This window comes from Mus pahari, chromosome 7 (assembly GCF_900095145.1).
Source record: "Mus pahari chromosome 7, PAHARI_EIJ_v1.1, whole genome shotgun sequence".
Lineage (NCBI taxonomy): Eukaryota > Metazoa > Chordata > Mammalia > Rodentia > Muridae > Mus > Mus pahari.
This window is the reverse complement of record NC_034596.1, coordinates 103,560,872-103,579,229: the sequence shown is the minus strand read 5'-3', so window position 1 is coordinate 103,579,229 and position 18,358 is coordinate 103,560,872. Positions and strand designations below refer to the sequence as shown.

At 48.4% G+C, this 18,358-nt stretch overlaps 1 protein-coding gene across 11 annotated transcripts in view; it reads right to left on the bottom strand.

Moving 5' to 3' along the window:
- Window positions 1-2,516: 2,516 nt before the first annotated feature.
- Window positions 2,517-18,358, bottom strand: part of LOC110324815 — a 30,663-nt gene continuing 14,821 nt past the window's right edge. For 8 of the 11 annotated variants that reach the window (XR_003844215.1, XM_029540599.1, XM_029540597.1 and 5 more), the window contains 2 exons: window positions 16,173-16,256; window positions 12,193-15,855 (listed from right to left, as the gene is read on the bottom strand). Coding sequence is in view for 9 of the 11 variants with exons in the window: in XM_029540599.1 (XP_029396459.1) it covers window positions 15,759-15,855; window positions 16,173-16,256 (181 nt within the window). In the remaining 2 variants the exon portion in view is untranslated. Of the gene's footprint in view, window positions 2,846-12,192; window positions 15,856-16,172; window positions 16,257-18,358 lie in introns of those variants that run through there. The other 3 variants (XM_029540603.1, XM_029540600.1, XR_002380698.2) reach the window with 3 other exon arrangements.

The following is an 18,358-nucleotide window of genomic DNA, read 5'->3' as shown; positions in this document are numbered from 1 at the left end:
CTCTTTTCTGTGGACATTTGTGCTTCATCAAAGGCTGGAGGTAGATTCTTAGTTCTGGAACATCAGAGAGGGCCATCTTTCTGGACATTTGAACTTCATCAAAGGCTGGAGGGGGAGTCCTAGGTCTGGAACATCTGAGAAGTCCCTTTTTCTTGACATCTGAGCTTAATCAAAGGCTGAGGGTAGAGTCTTGGGTCTGGAGCATCAGAGGGGTCCCTCTTTCTGGTCTGGAGGGAGGGTCCTATGTCTGGAACATCAGAAAAGCCCCACTTTCTGGACATCTGAGCTTCGTCAAAGACTAAAGGTGCAGTTCTCACTCTAATTCTCCCTCAAGAGCATCCATATTTATGAACATCTGAACATCACTCAAGAATGGAGCCAGAGTCTTAGCTGTGGAGTGACAAAAGAGCGAGTCTTTCTGGATATCTACAGTTCATCAGGAGAGAGATTGAGTCTTGATTCTAGAAAATCAAAGAGGTCCCTGTTTTTACACATGTAAACTTCACTGGAGACAAACAAGCTAGAGTCCTAGATCAAAATTATCAAGGAGGTCTCTTTTTCTGAGCTTCTTCAAAAACCATCATTGAGTTATAGTTTTATATTGTCCATTTCTCTGGGACATTTAGGCTTTGTGAGACACTGGAGGTAGATTCCTGGCTCTAGAAAACTGAACAGTTTCCAGATGTTTATGCTTCGGTAGTGACTGGTCTAGACTATGAAAGACTTTCTTTAGACATAGGAGTTCTCTTAGAGGCTACAGCTGGAGTTTGGCACTAGAATATCAAAGTGCTAACTCTTTTTGGGCTTCTGGGCTTGAGTGAGAGTTAGAGTCCCATTTCGAGAACATCAAGTTAGCCACTCCTTCTTGGTCCCTGAGGTCCATCGGAGGCTGAAGCTGGGCTCTGTGTTCTGACATGCCAAAAGAACTTATTCTGGATGTCCAAAGTCTGTCAGAGACTGGAGTTGATATCCTGGCGCAAGGACATGAGAAGACCCCTTAAGCTGGGGATCTTAACTACATCAGAGGCTGGGCTTGGGACTGGGGGCTAGACTATAAACATAGAACTCCACTTAGAGACACTGACAAAATGTGAGGCTTCTTTGAAAGCTGGAGATGAGGTATTTTCTCTGGAATATCAAAAAAGTCTTTTTTTTTTTTTCTGGACATTTGGGCTCCATCAGAAGATGAAGTAGAGGCCTTTTCGGTAATGCAGCATTAGGGCACTCACTCTGGAAGCCTGAGTTTCATAGGAATGCTCTGCTCTCCACAGAAAGGGTTCTTCTGGACTCTTGGACTCTTGGACGCTCTCAGCAGGACTCAGGTTCTGGAGGTATGTCTTCTCGCGGTTGTTTGCACTGTGACTCATCATGACAGAGTCCCAATCAGGGCTGGTATTGGCTCTTCCAGACTGGGTCATGTCCAGTTCTTCAAGGGGGAGTTCAGCTGGCTGGTGCTAAAGAGCATGCAGTTGCATTTGCCGGGTGCCTCTCGGTGAGGATGAAGAAGTAGGGAAAGGAGGAAAGACAGAAGCGGGGACGAGAAGGAAGAGGAAAAAAGGAGAGGGGAGAGAAGAAAGGGGAAGATGAAGAATCAAAAGAAAAAACAAAGACATGTGTAGGGAAGAAGCAGAGCAAGAATAAAAGTCAGAAGAGCAAGGAGCGGAAGAAAGGATGAAAAGAGGAAGAGGAGAGAAGGGGAGGGGGGCGGTGGCAGTGGCAATGCAGGAGTGATCTTTGTAGATGCTAGTCACTGTGTGGCAACTGTGGTCTTGGTAGACAAGTGGCAGCTGTGGTGGTTCTGACCATTGTCTTCCGCTTTGTTGGGATGATGTTCATGTCATCTGCTCTAGAGTAGCCAGGAGCTACCAAATCTCAGCTCCATTTTCCATCCCCTTGCTCCCAATTCCCTCCTCTCAGCTGCTCAGGCAGCCTGACTGTCCATCCAGGTCCCTCAGAAGCCATGAGGGTAGGGCTTACCTCCCAAAGCTCAACCAGCATACCTGATGCCAGGCATCGTGAATGTCTGAGCACTCACTCAGACCCATGCAAGAACCACTTTTGTAGAAGCTGTGTTGGCCCCAAGTCCCAGTGGGACCAACCCATCTGGGTCATGATGACACCTCAGCTAGGGCCCTGGCATAGCCCTGGGGAATGCGGAGGGCAAGGGGGGTGCACAGAACTCAGCCCCGGAGCAACATTTTCTATGGAGCTCCAAGGACCGGAGCTGTGAGCCCCTCAGGCTCCAAAGCCAGACCTCCCACAGCTCTTGTGTGGCTTCATTTCCAGAAGGAAACCCGCATCCTGAGCGCAAGAGGAAAGGGTTCTTCTAAACCCACGGAGCACAGGCCCTTCATCGGGCCCCAGTATATCCATCTCTTAAGCACACACAGGGTAGCACAAAGGCGACTTTCAGGGGTTTGAGGCAACTCCTCTGCCCTACTACACTACAAAAGGAAGCCCCAGCAAGACACCCATCCTCCCTCCCTCATATTAGTAGCACACCCATCACTGTTTTAGTTAAGACAAAAAACATTTATTGAAAGCACCATGAGCCACCAGGCCCCATGCTTCTAAGCACATTGCAGCTGCCTCACAACAGCCCTGTGAGGTAGGAACCTGAGCCCATTTCACAGATGTGGACTCAACAGTGAAGACTCAACAGCCTTCCCCCCCCCCCCAAGTCTCAGGGTCCATAGACAGGGATCAAGGCCACATGCCTGACCCCAGGGTCAGCACAGTTCAGTCAGTAGGTGGGTCTCTCTACTCAAGGGGAGGCCAGGGTCCAGAGTCTTGGGTCCAGTATATCCCACAGGAAATGTGCAAGGCGTCCCTGTGGCTGTGGAAGCTGAGAGAGACACAGCTGCAGATGAAGGCCACCTGCTCCATCCCCCCCCCCCCCCGGCAGTTTTCATGCACCAGGCAGAGTAGAAACTGGAGGGGACAACCCAGCCCTGTGCTCAGAAAGCCTGAGCTAGGTAGAAGGCCCAAATTCTGGGCAGTCATGGGGGTGGGGCAACACCTATACATCAGGTCCTGACCTCACTAACCTAGTCTAGAATTTTTCCATCTTTCTCATACCGCCCCCAAGACTTCTAGCCAATTCACAGTCTATTAAACCTTGGTGGTTTTCCAAAAACCCTTGCCCTCCTAGAGGGGTCTTCTAAATATTCTAAATATTCTTCCAGGTCTTGTATCTTGATGTGCCACTTGTACCTCAATGCCTCCCACCAAAACTGCTGAATCCTAACAGTTGAAAGCAAGGCCTTCTCTCTATGTCCCTCCAGAGCTGGGTAGGTGCTACCCTCCTGCCCTCCACTCTGCCCGAGTCTCACGTGGACCTGAAGTTTCAGAAACTAGGTTACATCTGTACCCAGGGCCCACCTCCAGAACAGCCAGTATGGGTTAGCAGGCATGAGCACCTGCATACCAAGCAACAAAACACTCGTTTTCACACATTAAAACAAACAAACAACAAAAAAAAAAAAAAAAAACAACTCACTGAATCCCCTGATCAAACCAGGTTGGTTTGACTGTTTCTAGGATATGGCAAACAGCCAAGGCCACATGGTCCATGAGGGGCAAGGATGAACAGAACCCAGACCTTGATTCTCATGAACCACCATATGATGGGCAGTCACCAATGACACCCTGTGTGCAAGAAGAGAAACTAAGGCTGGGGATGACTCAGGTAAGCTGCTCAAGGTTCAGTTGGAAGAAAACAAAAAACAAAAACAGGTCTGACGCCCAAATGGGTAAGACGCTGGGAACCCCTCCCCTCCCCATGTACCTATGGAGTACTCTGTACAAAATAAGAATCCAAGGTCTGGGGTCCACTCTCCCCAGTCTGCTGGGTGCTCGAGGCTGTGCCCCAAACCTCACAAGTAACTTCTAGGTCAATGCTGATTGTCACCAATGGTGGGGATGAAATAATCCCCTTTCACCCAGGGAGAGGGGCCTTAGCGATGATATGGGCAGAGCCAAGTCCACCTTAGAATTTGGGAATCCCCGAACAACTCCTTTTCAGGATCACCCAGGCCAAAATCTCAATGAGGACATTTCAGCCCTCAGAAAGTTTTATCCTGGACATAATATCTCCAAAGCAGTGTTTCTACCAGGAAAGGTGTCCTGGAGCTGACTAGATCCTAGGGGAAGTCCTTACAGAAAGACCTCAGAATCGTCTGCATATCCACATTCACTTAGCCTTCCCTACTTCATCATGGAGCAAGTATTAGGCGCCCATCACTTCAAGAGGCAGGGTGACATTGAGTTGGACCAAGCCTGGAGATTAGTCACAATCTAAGCCTTCCCTAGTTGCCAGGCCCCTGGCTTCCCTTTCATTGCTTCCAAAGGACACAAGCTACCTAATAGTCACCTGAAAACCTGGCCCACAAGGGGCCAAAGGTCCATCTGAGACCAGGCACCTAGATAAGGAGTCAAAATTATCTGAGGAAATGACCCGACCCACATGTGCCTACCACGCACGAGATGCCAGAGCACAGAAGCAAAGGTTCTAAGAAGTTGTCCAAGACAGGATGAACTGGAGCAGCCACACTGCAGGCCCAAACACAGCCTGAGGGAGGCAGAGTCAGGATCTTGGTAATGGAGTATGATAGGGAAAGACATGGCAGCCAGAGGGAGCAATGAAAACACAGGCTCCTGAGCCCAAGGACACAGTGACAACGCCAAGGGCTTAAGAGCATCTAGGGCTGAGACACAAGGGCTTTGAAAGCCAGAGTAACACAAGGAACTGAGAGGGGCTGGGCTTCTGTGGAGTGGGCAGGGCTTCTTGGCATGGATTTGGAACAAGAGCAGAAAAGTGGAAGGCTGCTCTCCCAGATTCACAGGATGAGGACTGGGGATGAAAGTCAATGTCATGGAAAGACCCTCGTGGGAAATGTGAATCCCAGACAGACATTGACTAGGACACTCTGGGACTGGGCAACATGGAAGGACACAGCCTCCTTGCTCCTCCCATCACACCTTACCCGCCAGGAAACAACTAGGTGAATAGTGGGACACAAGACAGAAGGGAGACCGTTCTGAGTGCATGCCAGGGTCAGGCAGGGGTGAGCCTAAGAAGCTGAGCTTGCTGAGGTTTTATTTGGTAGAGCGGAAGGAAAGAGTTATTCACACAGGAATGTGACTATTGTCCCTGGCTCTCAGTCTGCCCATCCACAAAATGGGACCATGTTGAGGACAACAGTAAAGTGTGTAAACCTAAGTTCAGTCCAAAGCAGAATTGGATATAGGGAAAGCTAATTTTTCTCCTCTCCTGGCAGAGGAAGAAAGCGGGAGGGGAGAGGAGAACAAAGCATGCAGACCTACCAGGTCAAAGTGAGAGAGCCATAGGAAAAAAATCCAAGGATGCCATTATTTGGAAACCCCTCTATTGACCCTTGGTTCTTGGCACTGTCCCAGGGGGCAGATATGCACACACATCACATACACAGAAACACAAGCTTAAAGAAGCATCTACCGGCAGATACCACCCCTCCTAATGCCCCGAAGCACAGTGGCCCAGCCAGCTTCGGCCGTTCACATAACCAGCAGCATCAGCCACCAATTGAAAGATTGAAAGGAAGGGAAGGTCAGGGAACCACAGAAGAACTTAGAAGCCAACATGCATGAATGAATCACACAAGATTTAACCAGGACCACACAGTCAGTGGCTCACAACCAGCCTTGCATACCACATCAACTGCTGGAAAGACAACCTCAGTGTCCACAGTGAGACTCTATTCAGGGACCATGAATAACGGCATAGGTTGTGATTTCAAGCCAATACCATCATGGCACCATCCCTGGTGACAGTCAGCATGGACATCACACTGTTACAGCTGATCAGCCCTTAGCCCTCACAACAACCCTGTGAGGTAGGCTTGCCAGTGACACACACCTGAGAGGGAAGAAAACTACGGGTCAGAGGGGCAGAGAGACAGATTAGCTGACCTGCCAGATCACACCTAGGTGAGTTCTAAAAGAAACAGACTCTCGGCAGAAAGCAGGAGAGGCTTTACTTAGCACAAAAGGTAACAAAGCAAGGTGCAAAAGCCCACTACAGTAGTGGCTGCTTAACAGGGTAAGGAAGAGAGATGACTTGATATGGGTTCAGATACATTCTCCATTACAAACCACTGTATGAGACCATACACATCTGCCCCTAGGACGTGTTACAATTGAGCTGCCCATCTATCTACACAAATACAACAGAAGGTCACTGAAGCCCTACCCCTGGCCAGGCACTGTGGTAGGCACCAGATCTCAGGCAGTTTGGCCTGATGCTGTTAGTGGGAGAGAGGACATTGGGAAAGGGACAATGGGGTCTGCCAGATCGTGCCAAGTGCTCCCCTGGGAAGAGCCTTTTGGAAAGGGATGTAACCAGGTGCCATAAACAGTTCTGAGTCAGAGGCTTGGTCCTCAGTCAGAGAGCTAAAGAGAACTCCAACCTCTCCTAGAGGGAGGTGTGGATGTGTCCGAGGGGGGTGGAGGGCAGAGGTACTATCTAAAGAGTCCCCCAACCCATGGTGTTAAAGTCTTTACTTTATATGAAAATAAACAAATTTAACACACACAAACTATTCCCCATCATACCCAAGCAAGGCCTCCCCCACTCCAGGGCTAGGGTTCCCAATGCTCTGGCACACCCCCAGGGACACATACACTGCCTTTTAGGGTCACAGTCAGAAGTGTCCAGTTACACCAGTCCTCACAACATCCCTGAGACAAGACCCATCACACAATTTGTCCAGCTCCAGGGTCTGGCCTTGCCGATCCTACTGCTTCCAGTGGGAGGAGAACTCAGAATCTGAGACCTGTGTCTCTTCCCCCTTCACAGCAGAAAGCTGAAAGGAGGGCTCACCTAGCCCGGGGCCCCCTGAAATACACAGGGGTTTGCAAAGTGCCACGCGCCCTGCTCGCCTGGGTCTGCAAATGGATTATTCGGAAAGGACATTGGGACATGATCCTTGTCACCTGTACAAGTAACCATCTCCTGCAATTTTCTCTAAAAAGGAGCCAAGCATTAGCTGAGCTCCAAAGTGGCCAGAACAGCTCTCAGATCGTCCTCCTAGAAGAACAGAGTGTCTCACTGCCTTGAAAGCCTGCTCGCAGCCAGAGGCAGCTGCTTCGTGCTTAGTCCACTCCCCATTTGGGCCTCTTAAGGATCTGGGCTATGATTTCTGAGCACCCAGGGAACATAGTTTGCTGATTACTAATCAACCTAGTTTTGTGAGGAACAAAATTGGAGAGAGCAATCAAGCTTGCAATAGAACTCAGACCTGAAGTTTGAATTGAAATCAAGGAGCTCCTCTTATTGGCCACACAAACACAGCTTCTTTACAAATGTCCCCATCTTTTCTTTCAAAGGACAGTGGTGCAATGGGTGCTTGTGAGCCGGCTCTAGTATAGCACTAGCTAATTTTTTTTTTTTTTTAAGATGCTTGCTGGCTGTAAGAGAATGAATGAATGAAGGTGTAAAGGAATGGGCACATGAGTCAAAACCACTGCCATCTGGTGGAGGAAGCTGCAAGGGAGAAGGCAAAGCTTATGACAGGGACCATGCACCGGGCAGTGAAAAGCCTGGGGAGGCAGCTCTGCTTATGGTGGGAAGGGCCAGTCCCAGGGCACTCTGGGAACCTGGCCCTCCCGGATCACAGTAGAAGGGAGTGGGGTGTGAGAAGCCTTATGGAGAAAAAGCTGTGGTGATGGGGGTCCAGCTGGGACGTGCTCAGAGCCGTGACTTAGGAGGAGGAGACTGTGAATGGGGGCCTTGCTTCATGACCACAGCCCATGGTATCACACAGCTTGCCCAAGGTGAAGGGGTTTGCTTTCAGGAGAGGGAGAGAGGCCCAAAGCACCAGGTCAAGTGATGGAGGCCCAATGCGTGTATGCATGGATGGGTGGATGGATGGATGGATGGATGGATGGATGGATGGATGGATGGATGGATGGATAGATGGATGGATGGATGGACTTACTGACAGATGGCTAGATGTATAGCTAGATGGATGAGTGGATGAATTAAAGTCAGTTGAAGTCACCACTGGCTTTCCAAGCTTCAATGTCCAGATAAGCATGGAGTGAGAGGGCTGAACACAGGCAGACACGCTAAGTGCTATAATAGAGTATGGGAGGGAGTTCTGGATGGCAGGGTGAGCTCTCCTGGAACATGCACCTTACCCTGATGGCTATGACTGCCCTGTGAGAAGGTTGGGAGGGGAAGAGCCGAGACCAGAAAATGGCCTTGCTCCTAGAACTAACCTGAGGGTCACATCAGTCCTGAACTAAATTTCTCATTCATTCCCTAAAAGACCACAACTGCCACTGAAGTGCACGGGAAGACTAGAGCTAAGGTATGTGTCAAGACAGAGCACTAAGAAGCCAGTTCCTGTAAGAAATGGCCTCAGAGTCTACACCTCAGAACAGGGGCAGAGGGGTATATGTAGTCCATCACTCAGGAGGACACGGTGGAGGACTGACAGGACGACAAGAGGTACAGAGGACAGGGCAGAGCTCATAAGCTAGAACAGCATGGTGAACCCAGACACAAGCCTAAAAATGTTCTCTACCTGCTGGTGTAAGGTATCAGCCTCCCTATTTCGCAGGATAAGTAAATTCTAATGTTACCTGGAAGTCAGCTGGGCCTCCCACATCATTCTGTAGATATCTGTGAAAGGCCATTGCCTGGTCTAAGGACACCCTCAACCAAGAGCCTTAAAGAGCCATGAGCCACTGGACTTGGACAAACAGTTCACAGAAGATAAGATACAATTTGTTAACAAACATGGGTGAAAAATATTCAGTCTTCATTAGTAATTAGAACAAGTTATACACACACAAAAGCATTTTTAACAGAGGGGTGAGGAAAGTCAGCAGATACCTCAAATAATAATACATCACCTTAAATGCTAATACATCAGACAAGCTAAAATACTCGTCAATCAACCAGCAGCCATTCAAACACCATTACCCTTTCATCCAAGCAGCTCAGCCACAGAGAATCCATCCATCCATCCATTCACTCACTAATTCACTCACTCAGCCATTCGTTCATTCATCCATTCATCTAACCTCTCATCTGCCTGCCAATCTTTCAATCACTCCATCACACATACCTGTCCACCCTTACACACACACACACACACACACACACACACACACACACACACACACAGTCAACATACATAGATATCCTACAAGAAATACAGAGCTCAGTTCCACAAGCTCCTTGCCCTGAGCGGGCTCACAGTCTAGCACAAGGAAGCAAGGAGAAAAGAGAAGAACCATGGGAAAAGCTAGATGTCAGGGGTGGGGGGTGCTAGAGATGCTGAGAAAGCTAGTGGTGCAAAGCCATTAGTGATGATGTCATTGGTAATGTTAAAAAAACAAACAAACAAAACAAACCAACAATGTTAAAGGAGTTGATCATGCGTCAGCAACAGTAAGATGGGTAGATCATGATGTCATAGCCATTCAGTGGAACCCAAGCAGGTGAGAGAGACCATGGAGCAAAGAAATCGTGGACAGCAAGATGCTAGTTGCAGGAGACGGAAAACACCAACAGAAAAGTAAACACCACCAATGGAGCTTTAAAAAAAAAAAAAAAAAGGATGCTCATTAAATGGAAAAAAAATTAAAAAAACAAAACTGTGCTCATAAGAATTTGGAAGGCAGAAAGGAAGATGGAGCACAGGGTGGCAGAGTTGAGGGTGTGTTTCTTTCCCCTGCTGAGTTACACATCTTTACATTAACAACTTCACCTCAGAAAACACCAGGGCCTTTGGCCTACCTGCCCCAAAGGTGGGCTCAAAGTGGGGGGGGGGGGAGCCGAGGAGAGCTGTAGGTCCCAGTATTATCAGAGAAAGGAAGTTGTGGTTTGCATATGAGTGTCAATCAAAAGACAAAATTTGCCTTCTTTTATAATGTTGAAAGGAAAAGCAAATAAGTCTAAGACAGCCCTGAGCGGTCAGAAGTGCTGGGATACCAAGCTGGAGCGCATGCAGACCACCCTCCCCACACATATCCTACGGACTCCTACCACTCTCAAAACCCCAGAACTAGAGACATTTATTATTCCAGATCAGATTAAGAGTCAAAGACTCAATACAGCTAGATCTATCCTTCATTATTCCCAAGGTGACATGACAAAGTCACCTACCCGAGCCCGTGATACTTCCAAGGTCCCACTGACCCACAGTACCCATGGCATCCCCTCCAATCTTCTGGCATGGATGTTGAGACAAGGCCCACCTAGAGACCCATCCCCATGCTGCCCCATGTCACTGACTTCACAGCTGTAGCCCACATGTAGTCCCAGCATTCTCCTCCACACCCATCCCACCTTGCCTGACTCTCTAAATAGCTGGAAATGAGCCCCATGCACAGACCCTCTGGCCATTTTCTTCTGAGCATCTCCACCCGCCCCCTCATCTCACTCCGTCACTCAGACTTGTGTGGACAATCCTCCGGAGCCAGGTCAGCAGGTGTCCCAAGGATGATAAACGCCCCAGGTTCTGAAACAGGAGGCCATCAGACCCCTGCGGCCCCAGCTCCACGTCAGGCCCACGTGGCGTTGCTCACGTGGCCCAGACACGTGGTGCTGGGGGCACAGAAGGTGGCTTCTGACAAGGTTAGGCTGTGTCTTCCACGATCGGAGGCAGTTGGCGTCTATTGGGGCCTACACTAAAAACCTTGAAGCTAGAAGCGTAGGGAGCGCCCATCTTCCTTCTTCAGTCATCTCAAACCGCTTCTTCCAGGGGCCCTTCCTCCTTGCTGGTGTCTCAGACCCTCAGCAACTCAGGTAGCAGCAGCCCCACCCTTCCCAACCTTCCATACTGTCTCTCTACTAAGCCTGCACTCACTCAGCTCTCAAAGCCCCCTTGCTGTATCGCCCATCTGTCCACCCTACTCTTAGGTCTGCATGTGCTCCCTGGATCCAGCCAAGCTATTATCCTTCCTGTCGGGCACTTGACAAGAATCTGGTTTGGTCTGATTTGGACTTTAGCACCCCCAATAGGAATTAAGGAGTCAAGGAGGGCTGTGACTCTCTCTCTCTCTCTCTCTCTCTCTCTCTCTCTCTCTCTCTCTCTCTCTCTCTCTCTCTCTTTTTTTTTAATGGTCAGACACAAGCATACAACACACAACTCTACAAAATCTTGTCCACAACAGAGAAAGAAAACTGGGCAGAAGCAAAGAGTCCCAGGGGGTGGGGGACACTAGAATAAACAACTCTCCAGGTCTCCCCCAGCAGCCCACAGAGGCCAATAAGAAGACAGATTCAATACACAGTACAAACTCGCGTTTTACTAGTTACAGAACACAGGTTAAACATTCTGGAAGACGGGCCTTGAAACAGGCTCCAGGGGTGGCATATGTTTCTAGGGGCTGGGACCCAGGAACATGTGTGGGAGCCTGGGCAGGGGTCAACTCTCTGAGCTGAAGGGTAGGCTTGATCTCTGAGAGCTTTGCCTGGGCCTCCAGGGCCTCTGGGCTTCCAGGTCAAGCTCACATTGGCTGCACCCTGGGTGTAAGTCACACTCAAGATGTTATGCAGCAGGCAAAGCCTCCTTTGCCCTGACCTCCTCCTGCCCTTTGGCTGGCTAAGCCCCCTCACATCAGGATCAGAAGAGATCCTTTTCCAGGGAGGACTCAAGGTACCCACTGGGCATAGCGCCCCTTATTCACGCAACCATTTCCAGAGCGCCCCAGGCCTGAGCCCTTCCCACCTATCCATGTCTATGGAAAGGGCACTGTGCAGGGATGTGTCTGTGGACTGAAGATGTGACAGACAGTGAAATGGCCCCCCCGCAAGCAAAAAATGGCAATGATGATCCAAGGCTAGCTGTTCCCAGTCAGTCAGGCTGTGTGGACGCAGCTTGTGGTGGGCCAAGAGCTATCTATTACCAATCCCAGTCAGGGAATAGCACGTGCAAGCTCCTCCCTGCCTCCCTGCCTCCCTGCCTCCCTGCCTGCCCCCTTCCCTCTTTTCCTGCAATATTGTTGCCATCTTCTCTTCCTTCACAAAAGCAGTAAGATTTGATTCCTTGGGGGACAGCAACCGCTCAGCTTTAAAAGAGCCATAACCTCAGATCTTAGAGCCCCCACTTTGCAAATCCCTCTTCTACTCCCCCTGCACCCTCCCCCGTGTAGTTTCCATTCCTTTTCTATCCATCTGCCCACCCCCACCCGCTCCAGATTTCAGCTCTCTCTTCCTGCCCTGACAAACTCACTTTTATAAGTCCGGGTGTGCAGAATAGAAACCCACCCCGGAGTCTCCACCCCATCTCTCCGATCTTGCTTCCCTTCCTTATCTTTTCTCCCAGTCTTAGTTTGGATGGTTTCTTTCTTTTCTTTTCTTTCTTTCTTTCTTTCTTTCTTTCTTTTAATTTCCTGTGAACATAATTGTATTACACATGCAAAGCAAACATTGCCTCCCTCGAGTATCTGGGCTTGCAATCTTCCCCCTCCGTCTGGTCACCTTTTACATTTAAGTATTTTCCGTTATTTATGGCTCTCTGCTGCATGTATTTTATTACAGCAATGGAAGGTGCAGCCTTGTTTGGGGGCCATGGTGTTCTTCGATTTTTCACGCATTCTTTGAAAGGTATAATGTATTTATCTATTTAAGGACTATGCATGGGAACTCATTACTATTTCTGTCCAGACAGCCTCTCTTAATTACCCATTCATCATGTTGCTTGTTTTATTATCTTTCTCTCCTTTTTTGCATCTTTTTTTTTTTAATTCTCTCCATTCCCCCTCCCCTTAAGAACCTGGGTCTGGATTACCTCATCGATCTTTAGGATTAATGAGAGCCTCCTTATTAATCCTCGTGGACATTCCTCTTCCGAGGAACCCCCGATCGCTTCCTCTCTCTGATACTTTCTCATTTCCTCTCCTCTCCTCTCTTTCATTTGCTCTCAGGCCTTTCCCTTCCCCTCTTCTCCCTGCATCTTCTCACGAAGGGACCTCAGGTGCCTAGAATAAGATGAGCAGAAGTCCCATGGGCCACTCCTTCCTGGCTGCTCTGGCCATTTCCATTTCTAATTCAGTCATGTGTGCTCATTCATCCTTTCTGTCACTCCTTTATTTCAATATTTATTCTTTTATTTATGGACCTCAGGTGCACAGATTTAGATTAAGCGTGATCTGAGGGTCCCAAGCCTTCTCCACTTGGGTCTGCCTGCAGCTCTTTTGTTATTTAATCTCCTGTGTTGGTGCTTGGGTTCAGGAGATATTTAGCTATCTCAGGAGCCCAGTTTTGAATTAAGCAGAATTCTTGCTGTTCTTTCTCTCATCCCTATACGACCCTCTCAGGCATGTCTCCAGGATATTCATTATGTCCTCAACCTTTTCGCTGTGTCTGTCTGTCCTGTCTCTCTTCGGTATTGTGTGTCTTCCTTTATCTCCTTTGTACATTTAAAAAAATCCCTGACAGGGCTGAGTGCCACAGTGATTAACTAAAGTCACCGCTTCCTGATCATCCTTGTGTGGTCATTCCTAAACTTGTTTCTTTTCGTTATTTTTGTCTGACACACCCAGGAGATACGTATTCACCATATTTAAACACTTATCTTAAGAACTGCTGCTTCCTCTTGTGTTCATCTAACTCTTTCCCACCTCTTCCTATTTCTCTATCTTCCAACTGATCTAGCTCTTTGTCCCAAAACCATCAAAAACAACATTTACAACCTCTGGGCTATAATTTTGTTTCCTCTGTTTGTCTTGCCAGGCGGAGATGGAACCCAGAACTTGGCACATACTAGGCAACAGCTTCATCCCTGGGACCTAGCCCATCCCATCAGAGGGCCTCAATTTTGAATTAATATGGATGACTTGTGTTAAACAAGCCGCACTCCTAGACTTCATTGTCCCCACTTATTCTCTTCCACACTCCTTTTCATTTCTTCCCCATCTTATTGTTACTCTTTATCACTCCCTCGCCCTTTTATTCTCTGGGAGATCAGATGACCCTGGGGCTCAGCAGCACCCTCCCCAGAGCGAATGCAAATCTTTTTTTCCCATCCATTCATTTGTACTCTCGGCTTCCATTCAGTCTTTCTTTCCATTTCAATACTGGTTTCTGCACTTCCAGAGGGCAGGTGCACCTAATTGGATACATCATAATCTGCTATTAATGGGCCTTGCCTCCATTGCCCCATTGAAGCCCTCCCTGACATATTGATGCCTGAAAGGTCTCTTGGTCGGGTGGGTCATTGTCCATCTCAGAAGCACAGATGGGAATTAACCAGTCTGCTGACACAGCCTCTTGTCCAGTCCGTAGCCGGGCCGTCTTCTAACTACATTCACCTACCTATTTGTGAGCATATTGTTACCTTTCTTCTTCTCCTTTGTCACTGGCTATCTTTCTCAGCTGCACAGGCTGGTGAACTGCGTCACCTGCAAGCGTCCCTCCACAGCACCTGCACTCCACTCCCTATTGCTTTCCATCCTCTATGCCTTTCACATCTACCATCCTTTCTTCCGGCTTTCCCTCTTTTTAGTGTTTAAGCCTTTCTTTGCTGGTAGAGTTAAGTGGTCAGATTGCGAAGCCTAGCTTAACCCTCCCCTGAAGCTCCTCATCTGTCTGCTCTCTCTCTCTCTCTCTCTCTCTCTCTCTCTCTCTCTCTCTCTCTCTCTCTCTCCTGCCTCTGTCTTGTTACAGTTTCCTATGTGTCCTCTCTTTCTCACTTGCTGCCTCTCTCATCCCCTTGCAGCTGGGGTACCCAGACAGGATTAACGATCTATCAGTCCCCCGATACTAACCTAGCTGGGTTCTCCTTGCATGCTCACATATCCCCTCGTATTCTGTAAGCATCTTGTTTGTTTGTTTGTTTGTTTTCTCTTTCCTGTTTCGTTCTCTCTGATCACGCCATCATCTGTTTATATTAAAGGGCCTCAAAAACCTTAGAGCTGGTTTTGACAGCTCTTCTTATTCTTCCTTCTATTCTTTGGGATTCCTTCTTCAATTAAAAAACTCCTTAGGTCCATGATGACCCAATACCAGTGTGTCAGCTCAGAACTTTATTGAACATTTTTCGAACACCTGGCCACCAGTGAGATGGAATGGTGACTGTGTACTCTGTGACTAGCTCTCTATACCTATTCGTTTCTTTCTCTGTCCCTTCCCACTGTTTTCACTCACCCAGCTAAACATGCATTATGTGATGTAACACACACCAGTGAAACAGCCTCCCAGCAGGAAAACCAGAGCACCCGTGCCCTCTTGGCCCTTCTTACTTCCTCCCACCATGTTAACCACCAAAGTGTGCAAACCCATAGCCCAGAAACACACACAAATGGCAGATGTGGGGCAAACACAGCATATGTTCTTTTACCACCAGCTTCTCCCAGGGTTTACCCTAGACATACAAGGAGCAAATCTGAGACTAGCCCCCCTCCTTCCCCAGACCCCCTTGGCAGGGTAGACACTTCCCCTTCTGCTCCTCTGGGCTCTAGTGAATGGCCATCCCCATGAGAAACCTGTTTCAAGACCCCAGAATACATAGAGACACAAACATAGTACGGTCTTCCTGGTGGGAAACGACGGAACAGAGTCCATTTGTAAATAGGTGGCTTTGTCTACAGCAATATAAAAATATTTTGGCCTTTCAAGACAGATACAAAAGAAAGTCCCCATTACTGTCCCCAAGTGTCTCAGTCCTAAACAATAAAGAACTTGAAGAGGTTTTGATGGAAACTTTGAAGACAGAAAACCTGCCCATTATGTTTTCCAGACATTTCCAGGGGGTGAGCTCAGGTCATGGAGGCTTGAAGCCTATTTGAGAAGCTGGTCTCTCGGCCTGCATTTTCTCCTCAGCCCTTTGAAGGCCCCAGCTCACAAGGGCGCTTCCAATCCTAGTCAGTATAAGAGCCAGAGGGAGAGTCCGCAATGAAAGGCCCATTCATTTGGAAAAGTGAAAAAGAAGAAATTCTTTTGGGGTCCCACACTTGAAGCAGCCTATAGAATTCTTTTGAGACAGAGACAACACTAGGCGGATGGAGGCTCCCATCTTACAACACAAGCACCAGGTCAGCCCTCGACTTGGCTCACTGGGCAACGGCCCCCCCTCCCGCCCGCTTCCATCTGCAGAGACTGCAGCTCGACTGACAGGGTACTTGGAACCCCCACCCAATCAGCCATTACGTATGCTCTCTGTGTTCCAGCCACTTACAATTTACAGTTGGAGGGTCCCAGGGGCAGGTGTCTGTGTCCGTGTGTCCAGGGTCCCACGCAGGATTCCAGATGATGGCTTTGGCTAAAAATCAGAAAGCTTGCAGTCACGGGATAGAATCCCACCCAGGAAAGCAAGTACCAGGAGGGGGTTGGCAAAGAAGGCCGCTAAGTATGGCTAAAAGCACCTATGCAGGTCACAAGTACGGCTTAAAGCAAGGACTCTCAAGTTCAACAACTCTGAAATCCACAGAGACAACCCACTCTTTCCATGCTCAGCCCTACCAGCTATGAGGAGATGGGGCATGTACCAAGAGCCTTGGTATTAGCCTGGATGGTGGGCTAAGGGCTGCTAAGTGTAAGCTAAGCTTTAGGGATTCTGTACCTACAAAATTCAAACTGATACCTACGTGGGGTAGCCCACTCCCTGGTATACAAGAGCTCTGAGAACATCCTGAAAGTAGGGCACAGGTTGTGCCCTGGACAAGTCAGTGGGCCAGCAAGACTCAACATGGGCCAAGCTGGGCAGAGGGCCACACAACAGAGGCCAGGATTCCAGTATGTGGGCTATACTACAACTATAGGGTTTTCAGTCAGCAGTGTCTTGAATAACCATTGAACACACACACACACACACACACACACACAGAGGATGACAGGTGACCCCCTAGGGTACCCGTGCAGCCACCTCTGTGCTAACCATGTCACAGGAGTATAACAGACCCAACAGAATGCCAGTACACCAAGTCTTTACAAGTTCAGGGTTTATCTCAAACATGAGGTAAAACTGTGAGATGAACAATAAAGAGTCACATCACTAGACAACTAAAAAGGCCCACAAAAAGCACAATGTAGAGGCAGCCTCCTGGTATGTGTATAGGACACACTAAGGAAGGGCCAAGGGCGTTTCTGTATACTTTTTTTTATTTTAATTTTATTTTTGAAATAGGCTCTTATGTAGCCCAGACTGGCCTCAAATCTGCTATGTCAAAGAGACTAAAGCTGAACTTCTGGCCCTCCTGCCTTACCTCCCAAGTTCTGAGATTACAGGCATGCATGCACCACTGCATATGAGTTGATTTTAGTGCTGGGGACTAGACGCTAAGGCTTCTTACCTGCCAGGCAGGCATGGAGCTACATCCCCAACCCCCATAGTCACTGTCTTGATCGTTCTACAAACTCAAACTGCTTGAGAAAAAATAAAATAAATGACAACCAGAAGATGTGAGTGACCCAAGCACTATTGGTCATCTAACAGCTCATGACCACCTAACTGCATAGTGAATACCCCTCTCCCCATGACCCCTGAAGACTGGGGTGGCCACTCATCATAACCATGGTCTCTGGGTGACAAGACCTTAGACCAAGAACACACAGCAAGACCAAAGACACTGCTGTTCCTTTGCAGGAACCTGAGCTGGGGGCCTTCACTCTTCCATTCCTGTTTTCCTCTGTTTTGTTTTTAATGGCAGGAAGGTAATCAGAAGCAGCCCGGGGCATCTGGATTTTTTCCTGCCTTTCCTCCAGGACCCTGTGGACCCTAGGTGCGCCTGACTGTCCTTAATGAACTTGGCATGCTAGCACGTAACCCTGGCAAAGTCGTGCCTTGGTGGTTTAAAAGCTGCGTGTACCAGCTCCAGATCTGCGTGATGTATTAATAACGCAGTGCGGGGTTGGAATCTTAACAAATGTCAGAAAAGCTGCAGAGATGACTCACGGCAGCCAAAGGAAAAAACAAGATTTTATAGAGTCCGCAGGAACCTCTGTCACAAACGTTTGATGGAAGACCTTGTAAATCCATGTCCTGAGCTCATGCTACACATACAAAACAAGGATGGGCACAGTCAATGCAGCCCCCATGGCTCAACAGGATAAGAACATTCCAACTCTGCATCTTGAGATAATCTTTTTAAAAGTTTCTCTCTTCCGGAGGCACATAGGACCTAATTGATCTAGTTTTGGGTACAAATATCTCACTGATGTTTCAAACAGAGGAAAAACGTCAGAGGACTATTTTTACTAAAATGTTGATTTCAAGAAATCGAGTCTGCAGTTACGCAAATGATCAGCCTTTCCCACTTCCTACCTGTTGAGAAAATACTACCCTCTTGCAAGTTCCCCTGACAAATGGAAGCTCTTTGCAGAGCTCATTTCCTGTACCTTTGTTGAGACCCAGGCTCTGGACAT